This window comes from Brienomyrus brachyistius, chromosome 2 (assembly GCF_023856365.1).
Source record: "Brienomyrus brachyistius isolate T26 chromosome 2, BBRACH_0.4, whole genome shotgun sequence".
NCBI classification, from domain to species: domain Eukaryota; kingdom Metazoa; phylum Chordata; class Actinopteri; order Osteoglossiformes; family Mormyridae; genus Brienomyrus; species Brienomyrus brachyistius.
Window position 1 is genome coordinate 29974710 of NC_064534.1, and position 14103 is coordinate 29988812.

Genomic DNA, 14103 nt, shown 5'->3' on the forward strand with positions numbered 1-14103 from the left:
ATTGAAACTAATTTATTTAGTTTGAAAAGCATTTAAGATGGCCCCAAAATGATGTACTTATTACTTTGTTATTCTCAAACACAATTAAAAAATAATATATAAATATATACATACTGCAAATGACATGCATATGACAGATTCATTTGAGCCCATTTCAGACCATTAGTAACCCACCATGAGGTGTGAGCCAAGCACTGGAAGAAGACCCCTTGGCGATTTATTTTATATTAAATCCCTAATGGCCTCTCTGCTTAGGCTTCTAAAATATGCACCGACGTCCACAGAGCGCCGGCGCTGAATGGTTATTTATTCGCTAAACGAGGACCCATGTTTAATGTTCCTTGGACACAAGGTAGTTCTAGGGAGGTCGTATCCCTTCAGCTATATACATCATTTATTTTACACATACCCTAATATCTCACACCGGGCAGCGGGGGAGAAAAATATCCTTGTGGAAAAAAAAGAAGAAAAAAGAAAGAGAAAGAGTAAAGACATTAGAAGTTGCAGTAGGAGTGTTTTCTGAGACGGTGGTGCTGAAGGATTGTGTGCCGGAGTACGGGAAAGGGCAGGCGGAGGGCGTGGTCAACTACGCCAACTGCCCGGAGATTTCAGCTCCATCTTCAGATTGAATATCGTCCCACAGGATCGAATTGCGTCAACGCATGTCGTGCTAGAGAGCTCTCCCTAGCCACAGTACAGACGGTATCAGGCTGATTTGACGGCAGTACCACTATCAGCCACTAGATGGCATTTGCTTACTGAAAACTGCTGCAAAAAAAACTTTTTTTACCTTACCTTACTAGAACTCGGGCCATAGGTGGAAATTAGTGGGAGAACATTTTAAACTGAAATTGAGAAAACACATCTTTACACAGCATGTAGTTAGAGTATGGAATAGTCTTCCTGTTAGTGTAGCACAAGCTAAAACCCTGGGTTCCTTTAAATCAGAGCTAGATAAGATTTTAACAACTCTGAGATATAAGTTAAGCTCTCCCCACACGAGCTTCATGGGCCGAATGGCAAATTTCTTATGGTCTTATTTACAAAAAATGGACTTTTTACAAGTTTGTTCTTCTCCCTTTATACAGCTATATACAGATATTTGAATGGAGAATTACAGCGAAAAGCCCACAGCACCTTAATTGGTTCAAGAAGAAAAGGCAGTTATTTGCCATTATAAGGCGTCACAACCCCAGAGACAGACGGCAGCTTGATAGCTGGACGACACATACCTGCAGGGGGATCACTTGTGTCACCTGAGAGTGATCATCCACAGGGAGTACGGTGACAGCACAATGCTGCTGCAAGGTGACTCACCCGGTAGCCCCCAGGGCAATAAACACACTGACATACTGCCCACCGATACAGCGCTGCTCACCTCCAGGTCCAAGGACACCACGCTGATCAGCAGCTTGACGTCCCCGTCCGACAGCTCCTTCTGCTCTCTCAGGAGGATTTCATCTGTGCTTATACCTTTGCGACAGACAAAAAACAGATGTCAGTTATAAGCATCAGCAACGAGGGTCTGTGCTGAGCACTTTGCAATCTGAAATAAACATCTGGTATCATTTCAAACCAGCTAAATATGTGGAGACCTGTCCTGTCTGCCCAGATCTCCTGTGGTTGGGTTGAGTGTAGACACCTCCCCAGCTTAGAGCTGCTACAGCAAGGAGTGTTTTGAACATCAGATTCTGCCACACAGCCTGAAAAATTCCGTGGGAAATCGCCGTTTGGTGTCCGGCCCAACGCCCGACTGCCTGTCACCTCGGATGTCTCCTCTAGCTGGGCTCCCGCCCACATGGCCGCCTTGGTCCTGCTGTGGACACCCCCGCTCCAGCTCCCCGAGGAGCTCCTCGCAGTCGGGGGGAAGGCAGCCATCTTTGGTTAGGCGCTCCCTGGACACCACCAGAAGGGCTTCTGAAAGGACAAATTAAGGAAACTATATGCAGCATTGCACATATCACTGCAAGTTCTTATTAAGTCTCCACAGCGCTCTGCAAAACCATTAACCTCATTTAAGAGAGTCCTAAGTCACAATGGAAATCTTAAGTGAATAAAATTGACCACTCTCAGTTGTGAAAAAAGTCAGACGTCAGCAAGAACTCAACAAAAAACCAAACACGCTGACTTCACAGGATATTACTCCTCTCAGTCAATAACTGAGAGGGCCCAAAACTTCAGTATCAATTACAGCTGCTATTGTTCTCAGTTGGTAAGAAATGCCCAGGCCTCCCAAAGCTTGTGGGCAGACTGCAACTTTAGTATATTTCCTCAAAGATCTCCCATCACAGAGGAACTCTGAGGAATCCCCCCACAAGCTATCTGCACTTCTCTCCTGTTCCGGAGCAGCATAATGACAGTGTGACTGGGGCTCACGTGAGGTCAAAGTTCAGCCCCAGAGAGCCAACTCAGTCGCACAGGTGATATCCTGACAGCTGTTCCGGCAAAGGGTGATGACAAACATAAAAGCCCAAATAGAGAATCGTCTCGGGGAGCAGACACCCATCTGTGCCATGCTCTCCCTGTTATCATGGTTAGTGTCTCCAAAAATTTCAAACGCACATTATTGGGGTCGAATAAAGTTGTCGACCAGGTCCAGGGGCTGGCAATTTTTTTTTAACCACACACTCCATGACCTACCAACTGAGAAACGCTGATTGTATCTAATGCTCTGACGCACAGTACCTAGTGGGATTTGGGTGAGCCAGTAATGTAATGCTAGCCATCGCTGGGGGGTGACGGTGCAGTGGCAGCTCAAGCCACTGCGCATCATTTCTTGGCTGGTGTTGGCGCCGGGGCCTCGCCGCACCTTTCGGCGATTATAGAGACTGGCCCCGAGCGCCACATGTCGCATATCTCCCCCGAGCGCTGCTGCCAAAATGCGATGAGTTCTTACACTCCAGCAAAGTCGTGGCCGCTGGCAGGTTTGTCTCGAGGCCCCTCCCTCTCGCCCTGCCGCCCGCCCCAGGGCCCTCTTAAAGGCTCTTGTTAAGCGAGACGTGGCAATGGCATCGCGCTCCATTAGCTCCCAGGAAGGGGGGGTTGGATATGGGGGGGCGCCCTAGCGGCAGTGGTGCAGTCGCGACAGCCGCCCTCACCTCGGAGGAGCCCGACCAGGGGGGGCGCCAGCCGCTCCGATGCCTCTTGGAGAATCTCCCTGGCGACCGCTGCTGTCAGCGAAGCCGCCTCGCTGGCTCCCCCCCGTCGCTCGGAGCGATGGATCACTTTGACATCGCTTGATGCTGGGGAGCCTGCCTTCCCCCTAGAAACGGGGGGGGGGGGAGAAGTAGTTGGCAAATTAAGGCAAATCTGCATAAAACTCAGCTGAGCCCTTGGGCTAAGGAGCCACAGAGGAGAGCGCTTGCTCCTTACCCCCCCGCTGCCCCCCGTCCCCTCGGCCATTACCGCCGGCTTGCTCCGAGGCTGCCTCGCCCTCGCTCTGCCAGCTGGGATTGTCATATCTCATTTCCGCTGGAATCCCACTAATGCTGTACCTACTTTTCCAGCTCAGCGGACTCGCACTTTATGCGCGTCGAGTCACTTCTGCTCCCCGTCACCCTGTCCATTACCCCCCCACCCACCCCACCCACCACATGCACCCCCCACCTGTGTTCCTGGGCTTTCACACAGCCCTCAGCCTGCTGACACCATATTCAGAAAAGCTCACTGAACACTTCGGAAGAATGGATCCATTTAAAGTACAAAGACTGGTTAGAAATACAGTAAAAATGATAAGTTTCAGCTCAAACTAAACACACTCTCGCTTGCTTCCTGCAATCAAACTGAAGATTCACTGCAATATTTTTCCGTAGATATGAAAGACAGCATGTCTGTCAACATCGCCCTGACCTGAAAGACTTTAGCAAACATTCCCAGTGTAACATTATGAGATTTGTTAGGCATTGGATAAACAATAATCTAACCCAAAAAATATGTAGATAAATTGACTCCTTAGGCAAGAAGTAGTTTTGCAGGTGAACATGTACGTCCCTGTTTCCAAAAAGTACTGTATGCATTTAAAGATAGAAAGCAAAAAAAGAAAAGCATAATAAGGTAAAATGCACTGTGATGATGGTGCAGTGAAGAGCTGTTAATTGGACCCGTTTAACCTGCGATTGAGTGTCTTCATACCCGGTGATGGCGTCACTGTCGAGAAGCGTGACCGTCAGCTTCCTGGCTGCATGCAGCCTGAACTGGTCGATGTCGTCTCTCCAGAGCAGGGCGGCCTCTGCCACGCCGAGCCGCTGCAGAAAAGCCCAGGTCTCATCTGGCACAGCCGGCTGGGACCGGCGCTGGTTCAGGATGGGCACACATAGCCGATCCCCAGGCTCCTTCTGAAATGTCAGCAGGGCTCACAAACTTGGTAGCCCCAAGTCCTAGAGCAATCAAGTCTTCCCGTCGGACAACCAAAATGTAACATCCTGCCTGATGGGCTATCAGAACCGATCCCCTGAGAAAATCAGAACTGACTCCTTTACTTTTCTTTTTTTTTGACTTGCTATTTGGAGGAAAACTTTGACCACGAAGTTGTTGATCATGGTGACGGCTTCTGCGCTAAGACGTATAGGCTTAAAGCCTTCATTTATAGGAGGGTTTATTTATTGCCTAATGCTCTCACGCTGCCATCTTGGTGCATTGCCTGTCATGGTAATACAGTACTCTGAGCATGTTAAAGCAAGCAAGTTAAGTCAAGAACAGTTATCACACCGGTCATATTCAGTACACTGTACATGGTGATTAAAGGCAAATGATGTAGAGAGAATATGGATTATTTCTGGATGGGACCCATACACAGCGAAAGCAAAATGGTTGTGAATTATGAGAATATCACTAATTATCTGGTTTTATAAACGTCATGGGTAACACAGACAGCAGCTAAAAGTCTGAGGGTTTAAGTTCTTTATGTCTGGCTGGGTACAAAAACTGCAGAGGAAAAAATGTGAAAGATATTTTGACGTAGTCATGGGGAAGTACAAGTATAAATGTCATGCTTATTATTTTCACTAATTATTAATACATTTTGCTGTCTGTGCGTATTGTTGTTATTACAACAAATCCAGTTTGATCACACACAAGCGTGTTTCGAAGGCAAATTGCCGTCGGTCGATTTATTTTATCCCTGGGTGTGCGGATGCAGGGACTGTCAGAGCCATTTCTTTTTGTGTTCCTCTCTTGATGTCTGTGATGCTGACAGATTGTTGTGTCCCAAGTTCACTGCTGTAGGGTGTACCTATCCTTATGGGGTCTGCTCATTCACTTCTATGGGAAAAATGCTAACGCTAACTATGACAACCTTAACCCCCACCCTGCCCTAACCATAACCATAATTAACCAAGCAAAATACAAGAGTTTTTGCATTTTTAGTTTTTTCATAGCAGTCACTGATCTTTATAAAATAGAGTTTTCCCTTATGGGGACCAGGAAACCAGTCCCCATAAGGGAAAAAATTGATATTTATCACGTTATGGGGACATTGTGTCCCCATAAGGATAGGTATACCCACACCCACACACACACACACACACACACACAAATGCCTTTTTTAATTTACACTACTCAAAATTTATTTTGGGCTACCAAAATCCAAAGAATGTCTGCCCAAGGGGCTACCAGGGATTTAGAAATTTTGCAAGTCCTGGTCAGCATGTGTGCGCTAAGAGCCAGCTGTATACATACGAACATGCAGCATCTCAAACTCTCAGTGAACACACTCATTCTACGCACTGACTCCCACCAGAAGCAGCATACCTTACCTGGCTGAGGAAATACGCGTAGCCCAGCGATGCAGCCACAGAATCCACATCAGCCTCCTCTCGACTCAAAACTGCATGAATTCCTGAACACTGAGAACCAGATTCCTGCCAAGAGAGCCAGACAGGCCAATAAAAGCTCCAGCTAACATCTGTGGGCTGAATCAGTGATTAGCACTGCAGTGTGGATCTGTAGTTATTACTGCAGTGCGGACCAGTGGTCAGTACTGCAGTGTGGAGCAGCAATTACTACAGCAGTATGAAGCAGTGATCAGTACAGTGGTATGAAGTAGTGGTCAGTACTGCAGTGTGGATCAGTGATCAGTACATCAAATTAGAGTAGTAATTACTACTGCAGTATGGAACAGTGGTCAGTTCTGCAATGTGGAGCACTGATCAGTACTACAATGTGGAGCATTGGTCAGTACAGCAGTATGAAGCAGTGATCAGTACATCAGTATGATGCAGTGGTCATTAATGCAGAATGGAGTACTGGTCAGCACAGTAATGATCAGTGATTACTACAGCAGTATGGAGCAGTGCTGAGTACTGCATTGTGGAGTAATGGTCACAACAGTAGTATGAAGCAGTGATCAGTATAATAATAATAATAATCAGCGATCAGTACAGTAGTATGGAGCAGTAATTACTACAGCAGTATGGAGCAGTGGTCAGTACTGCAGTATAGAGCACTGGTCAGAACTGTAGTTTGGATCAGTGATCAGTACTGTGGTTCAGATCACTGATAAGTATGGCAGTGCAGATCAGTGATCAGTATGGCAGTATGGATTGGTTTGGATGAGTAACAGATAAGCAGTGTAGGATCAGTACTAGCTTTTAATATCACAGTGGATCAGGGATCAGGCACTTACACAATCACAGATCTTAGATTTAAGACCCCATGGTTATTATTATGTACAGCATTGAGCATGATAATCATAAGTGAAAATGTACAAAATAGGTGCACAGTAAAACAAGCCCCCTAGGGATCTAAACAATGCTAGCAATTCATTGCTACCAGAGAGCTGCAAAACAGGTTGATTTATCAGCAATGGCCTGCACCGCATTAACTGCTCGATTACGGCATGCTGTCTAGCCTTATGTCGCCGTGATTTTGCAAAACATCAGCCTCGCTGCACTACCCCCAGGCCGGGGGTGACCGCATTGCCCAGAGCCCCTCCTTCCGCGGACTTCCAGAAGGAGCAGCCAGAGAGGAGCAGACAGCTCATGGGGTGCGTCACAATGAGAACCAAGTGTTGATCCTTCTAATTGCGGGGCTGCGCTTTGCATACTCCAAAGACAAAGATATTAAAATTGTGTGCGGAATAGCCGGCAGGTATGAACTAAATATGCTGCTTAATTGCCTGTGCTGAGAAAACATCAGCCCTAATGCCTAGCCCACTGTCACCAGAGGGATAAATACAACTGCCTAGGTCTTTTACAAATAAAGAGAGAAACATTAAGCGGAGGGGGGTGGGGTATTGGTTTATGCGAGGCTATGATCTCCCCTTGGCCCTTTCTGTCAGAGTCATGATTCAGAGTGTATCACAGGGACAGGCTGATCTCTTCCAGAGGAATACAAGAGATCACCGAATAAGTCCAGGCATGGCACAACGCCATGGAGACGGCCTGCATCACTGACGCGCCATGTTGTTCACGCTTTGCCTGGTACTGCTTTTGTACACAATTCATATTATGCAAATGATGTGGACAGGACATGAGACTGCATCCAGTGGTTGAGTACAATATTGATTTTAGTGTCTTTGTTTCATATGACGTGATGTGCAACGAAGGAAGATAGGTGGCCTTCGGTGGTCTGGCACAGCACTGACAACAAGAAGAAAATAAAATATGAGACCCACTAACCGACTATATACACTGTATCTATAGAGCAAAACACCCGAGGCACACAAATCTAGAATATTGTTTTTTCAACAGCATTGAAATTCCATATAAACTTAATAATGTATACTTCCCTGTTACAAAAGGACATCAAACAGCAATTTAAGACATAATTCAGGAACTTATAGCTTACTTTGCACCATGTTTTATACCCAGCAATATATATTTTTTAATTGCCCATGGGCTATTGAATCTAAATGACTATTTAAATGGTCATTAAAATCACAAACTTTGTCACTTGGATGAGGTTCATGTAAGAGCTGAGTTTGACAACATGCAATTATAAAAACAATATAAATCTAGAGCGCCAGTGTGCTTTGGCAAAACCTGATACATTTATGCTTTCCTCTGTCTGTTTTTGTTCTGTCCCCCTACCCAATAAACATGCATGCTATATAATATACAGTTTCTGACTAAACACCACTGGACACCCCCTGACTGCACTGTAACAGAATTTATTATGCAGAATGCAACAATATCACCTTTCTGACAGTGACATGAGAACATTTCAATGAACAATACAGGTCGCAGAGCTCAAATTGGCAGTGGAGCTGAAGCACAGAATTACTTCATGATCTTCATGAGTAGTGGAGCCTGTTGATGCTCTGAAAGAGCACTACCCGAAATGGGCAGAACTTTCTCAGTCATAGAAGCCAAAAGATTTAAACAGCTTGTTAACATGTCAGTTGTACAGTAAGTCATTACATTGAAAGCAGCGATGGCTCTCTGTCTTGCTTGAATATGGAAGCCTGATTGGGCTACACCATGATTCACCTCTCATCACGTGTCAGAAGAATCTGTCCTCTGCAGAACTCTGGCTGCAAGTGTCCCATCCAACTCAGGACACCCAGTAAACACCTACATTTTCCATGAGGAAGATGAAAATGTGATTAAATACATGTTATAAATGTAACCATTAACTCCAACTCATTGTTGAAGCGATTAGACACGGCAGCACGCTGATGGAATCAGAGGATAATTCGGCTACTAAGAAGTTCCAAAAATAAAACTGGCTTCTCAGTACAGTTCTGCACAGATACAGCGAAAGAGCTGCGATTCTACAGCGGCGCTTCTTCCCTGCTCCATAAACTTGACTGTGACCCCGCCCACCTGACAAAGTCAGGCTCTCTGACGGGAGTCAATTAGAGATATGGAATATCTGGACGCCTGCCACGCTGGCGGATGGGTGGGGGGCCTGTCTGGTCATCACATTGCGGGTTATAGCTTGGTATTCTAAGGAGGCATCGGTGCCTCGATGTCCTTTGATAAGTGTCCTCCGGTCGGCGGCTGGCTTGCTCCAATAACGATGTCCTCAGTGACATCCCAAGCATGGCTGGCAGCATCTGAATTCTGCTACGGTGCTCTCAGTTATACTGAAGTAAACAAGGAGTGCGAGTAATGATCCTTGGCTTTCCCACCCTCTCAGCCTCCCTGCTGCATGGCTACTTGGGTATTCACAGAACCAGTTAGTGCACACACGCGAGAGGCCAAGCTTACAGGAGATTTTCAGCCAGAATGTTGAGAATATCCAACTCTATATACTGTCTACACATTCTGGGGACACTATTGTCAGTATAATAAAATTAAATTAATTCATCTGGAGTTTGGAGTTTATTTGAACAGTCTTTTTGTTACCCAAGCTTTAGGTCACTTTGGATAATAGTGTCTTCTAAATAAAAAAAAAAACATAAATGTAAATTAAAATCTGTGAAAACTGCTTAAGGTTTGTCCCTCTTCTGGTTGTTGGTTGGCTAATTTTATATGTAAATTTAGTTCTAATCTATGATTTCAGCAGTGTGTGTGTCAGTCTTCGTTTGTGTGTGCATGCATGTGCTCCTTGCGTTTTTGTGTCTGCCTGCCTCCCAAGTATCATTAGAGGCAGGAAGCAAAGAAAGAATTAAAACTCCCATTGCTCGCCCTCCTCCGGGACCTCCCCAATGCCTGCTCTAGCACAGCTGGCTCCAGAGAGCATTAGCACCAACCAGCGGCGTGCTAACGACCCTTTGGCCTTTTTGCGTGCCGCAGAGGAGATGACTCAATCGCACCAACTGCCGCGTGGAAGACATGGCTACATTCAACCACCACGGGCAGGGGCAGGGTCACTGTCCACTGCTGGGCCATTAATAACAAGAACATGCCTTCCCATTCTGTGCTGAAGCTAAACGTAGATTATGACATCTATGCTGAACACAGCAGTGTTTGCTCTTAAAAAAAACCACGCTCACTGGAACTGAATCTCTGAATAATGCACTTTAAAAAACGTACATAGAACGTACATACAGATCAAACCTCTTTGCCAAGAGCGAAAAGCAATACAGTGCATAAGAAAACCAAGCTCACCCAGAAGGTTATCAATTCAGTTCTCAGAAAAGGCAAAAACACCTGAATTTATGATCCAAAATGTGTGAATTCTCCTTTTAAAAAGTCTTTTTCAAGAAACTAACAATAGTTACCAAGTGGGAAAGTTGTGATGAAAAATGACAAAAGTCATTGTTCGCTAGTTTGAAAATCTAAGCTAAACACCATCTTGAAATATATAGGTGTGTGTGAGTGTGTGTATATAACATGGGGGCAGAGTGAAGCTCAGCAGATTAGGATTCTGTCTGACTAATTGGAAGCTCACCTATTGGAATCCCATCCTCGGCAGAATAGTCACATTTCTGTTGGGCCCCTGAGCAAGGGCCCCTAACCCACCTGCTCCAGGGGTACCAGATAAAGGGCCCGACCCTGTGCTCAGACACCAAGTTTCAATCTCAACTGTACATATTTTATTCTCACAGTATGAATTATTCAGCTAGATAAAGGTTTAAGAGGAAGATATAGCCTAATTTATAAAGACCTGGCACTGTCAGGGTCAGCCCCGATTGTTCCACTCTGTGTCCCTTCCCCGTTTGGCCAGCAGGCATCCTGTCCCTCGTGTTGTCAGTCTTTGTGTTTTCCCCTGTTCCCTGTTGGCCACATGACTCAATGTGTTGTGCATGTGACTGCCTGTGATCCCCTGTCCTATGTTCAAACCCCGCCTCCTCTGTTTTTGTAGTTTGGTGGATCTCGTTCCCTTGTGTTTCACTTGTATCACTTTTCTAGCCCCTGTGTTTTTCAGTTGTATTCGGTTTTGGTTTTTGCTCTTCATTGTGTTTTTACCTGTCAGTTTTTCCCATTGTTAGATTCCGTTTCTAGTTTGAGTTTCTTGTTTTAATTAATTATTTTCACCTGTGACCTGTTTTCCCAGTCTTTGTTAATTCGTCTCACCTGTCCTGTGTTAGTCTTGTTACCCAGTTGTAGTTTCAGTATTTAAATCCCTGCTTCTGTTCAGTTCCCCGGTGGTTCGTTGATTGTGAATGTTTTGTATGTTGGTGATTCTTGATGTTAGCGATTTGTTGCATATTGCATATTGCATACTGCCTGACTGCCTGACTGCCTGACTGCCTGACTGCCTGACTGACTGACTGACTGACTGACTGACCGACCAACCGGCCGACTAACCCTTTTGTAAATTTAGTCTTTGTTTATCCCCTTTTGGTTTTTGACCCCTCTTGGTCCTTTTGTTTTTTGTAGTGTTCTTAGTGTTTTCTATTTTATTTAATATATCCCCATTTGTCCTGAGCTGCCAGTGGGTCATCCGCGTCCTATTTCCTGCCTGCACGGTGCCTCGCTGTCACTCGAAACCCGTCCGGATTCATGACAGGCACAGCCCAAATAACAGGTTCCCATATCCATGGCTCTGTGAAAGCTGAAGCCACACATCTGCGCAGCGCAGGGACTGCCTTCCTCTAAGGTGGAAATGAATTAGCCTGCATCCCATCCATTATATCTAATTGAATCACAGTCCCAGAGTGCACCGGGGCACAACAGCAGCAGCAGGCTGGGCGGCCTCACAAACCGTGATAGAGGAATTTGCCAGTGTTTACACTGATAGAATCTACCCCAGGTTCAATAACTCGTCCTCCTAACAGAGTAGTCGCAGTTTCAACAACATAACAGGGTCCCTGGAAAGTTGTAGCAAGCAATGCGAGACGTTAATTCCTGAATGGGACTAGACATGTAGCACCACTAATGCAATGCATCTCCACTTACAGAACCTGAAAGGCTGCCATTCACGCATCTACAGGTGACGTCCCCAGCTCTGCACTCTTGGGAAATGCACTGAATTACTTCTGGAAGAATGCTGCACAAAATGTCTAAAACTGTTAGTTGTTTAGCTTACCATTGAAAACAGATGGAATTTCCATGCCAAAACTGTTCCATTTTGACTAACAGCAAACAATACAAGTACTGGTGAACATATTGTGTTCCATGAAACTTCAATAACTTGATCTTATATATTCATGCAGCCACATGTTTGGCTTTTAATTCTCAGGGAATAGACATGGTACTAGGGACACTGTGTTTCTCAAATGAAATACATGCATGAATGCAATAAACATATCATATTGTAGAACAGTACATTTTATGATTTAGGCTGTTCCCTCTGTATTGTAAAGCGTACATGATATTCAGGCTTTAACCTGGTTAAATTACCTTTTCCATCTCTTTCAGGTTTGTGAATGTTGCTGCCTAAATCCAAACCCACTTTTGTCAGCAGACAATTCTTACTGCAAAATTAGACTCAGCTAGGCTTGCAGCCCACGGGGCATAAATCCAGGCTGGAATGTTTTGCAGGTGGTTTTTCTCAACATCAAGCCTTTGTTTTCAGGCTGACCTCTCAAAGCTGCAAGCAGTATCCCAAAGCTGCACTGAATGTACCCTACAGTGTGTCATTTTATTGTCTCTTACATATCAGACACAGAAGAAATTATCACTGATACATTGGCTTCGATCTCGTTCAGGAGTGACAACAGTATAATGTACTGCGCTTTACAGTGTTCTTTAATTAAATGATTTCTGCTTATCACTGCTATATCAGCTGTCAGACTTGGTCTATTCTTTTGAAGAAGGTTCAGTGAATTTAGTAAGATCAGCACTTTACATATCCCTGTGCCATCTCTGCTTGTAAACTAGGGGCAAAGGCCACACATAAGTTAAACTGTATTGACTGAGACATGGTGTTATGTTGGCCATAAGAAAGAAATATTAGTTCTAGCCACTGGTCAGCAGTTTTGTGTTATTGTAGCATATGTTTAATACATACTCTGAACAGGGTTTGATATGTTAACAGAATGCAGTAAGGGGAGTAGTAATACTTATCGTTATTATTTTTGGTGTTTTCGGCCGGAAGGTATTTTGATTTGGCAACAAACGCAAGCTTAACCCGTTTAAAAAACGAGAAGCAAATAAGACGATAGATACGTGTTTTTTTTTAGGAAAATGGCTTTTGGCGTTTACTCTCTTGGAGGGATAGTGTTATTCTGTATTGTTAATGATGTTATGCTCCTGTAATAGATTTCGTTCTCCTGTTAGTTCCGCCGGTGTTTTACGTGCGTGTTGTTCAGTCCGTCAGTAACGATGTATGACCGTTGAAGACGCGTCGGTTCGTGGCAGAAGTCCAGCTTTGGCGAAAGAACGTAGTTCCGTTCAGCACCAGCGACAAAGAAATTCAGTTTACGGTAGATATACAGCTTAGCTGGCTGTGTAATTACATTAAAGGCTGTGAATTAGCTACACATTTGTCTTGCTGAACGTAGATGAATTAATAAAAACTAATTGAGGCGTTTATTCGTTCGTGACTTCACTATATCCGTCAGCTTAAAAGTGTGTTGAATTGAGCTTTTGAACAACTTGACGCAATTTTAACACCTCACTGTGCCACAGGTGGGGGAATACTATATTTAAACTGCTACGGTACTAAATAAACAAAATAAAAACAAACAAACAAATGAATAAATAGATCTAATATCTGTGACACGTTTCAATATCAGCACTTTGATTCCCAACTGGATAAGTTGTTACTTACCAGCACAGATTTGGCACGTAGCAAAAACTCCTCCATACTGTAATATGCCAGATGAATACAGCGCTGCCTCCATAGAAAGTTGCTCGTTATGACGCCTCGGTCCCCCGCTGCGCTCACTGCAGCGCCTTAATGCCCATTTGCGCCCCGCTTTCTACTCGCCTAATATGGAAGTGGGTGTGTCGGCGGCCGCGCGCTCCATCCTGCGCGCTCTCGTCGGTCGGCTCCGCCAATGAGAAAAAGGTATCCGGGTAGATTAAGGACCGCCTCTGGCCGGTAAACACTGCAGCCGCGGACAGCGCCCAGGGGCGGCTGCGGGTGGGGGAGGTGGGCTAATGATGCAGAGCTCTGCAGCAAGCGGACTGTCCGATTCTGTGATGTGTACGGCTGCGGTCCCTCTTGCGATTCATAATGAATACGTATGCAGAATTGTCCAGCTTCCCGGTTCGTGGGAAGGGGGGAGACACACAATCAAAGGGAATTATCAAAGCGCTTATTAATATTATTATTAGTATTATTATTATGCATCTGTTTTTATATGTGAACTCTATAAAGCGCAGTAAT

At 45.0% G+C, this 14103-nt stretch overlaps 1 protein-coding gene across 4 annotated transcripts in view; it reads right to left on the reverse strand.

Annotated features, from left to right (window-relative positions):
• The window catches only part of prune2 (prune homolog 2 with BCH domain), a 62814-nt gene extending 49123 nt beyond the window's left edge, over nt 1–13691 (reverse strand). For all 4 annotated transcript variants that reach the window (XM_048992356.1, XM_048992347.1, XM_048992337.1 and 1 more), the window contains exons 1-6: nt 13543–13691; nt 5754–5858; nt 4132–4334; nt 3099–3262; nt 1765–1917; nt 1379–1473 (exon numbers count right to left, since the gene is read on the reverse strand). In XM_048992356.1, the coding sequence (XP_048848313.1) occupies nt 1379–1473; nt 1765–1917; nt 3099–3262; nt 4132–4334; nt 5754–5858; nt 13543–13578 (756 nt within the window). In that variant the 5' untranslated portion in view covers nt 13579–13691. The remainder of the gene's footprint in view (nt 1–1378; nt 1474–1764; nt 1918–3098; nt 3263–4131; nt 4335–5753; nt 5859–13542) is intronic.
• Nucleotides 13692–14103: the final 412 nt, after the last annotated feature.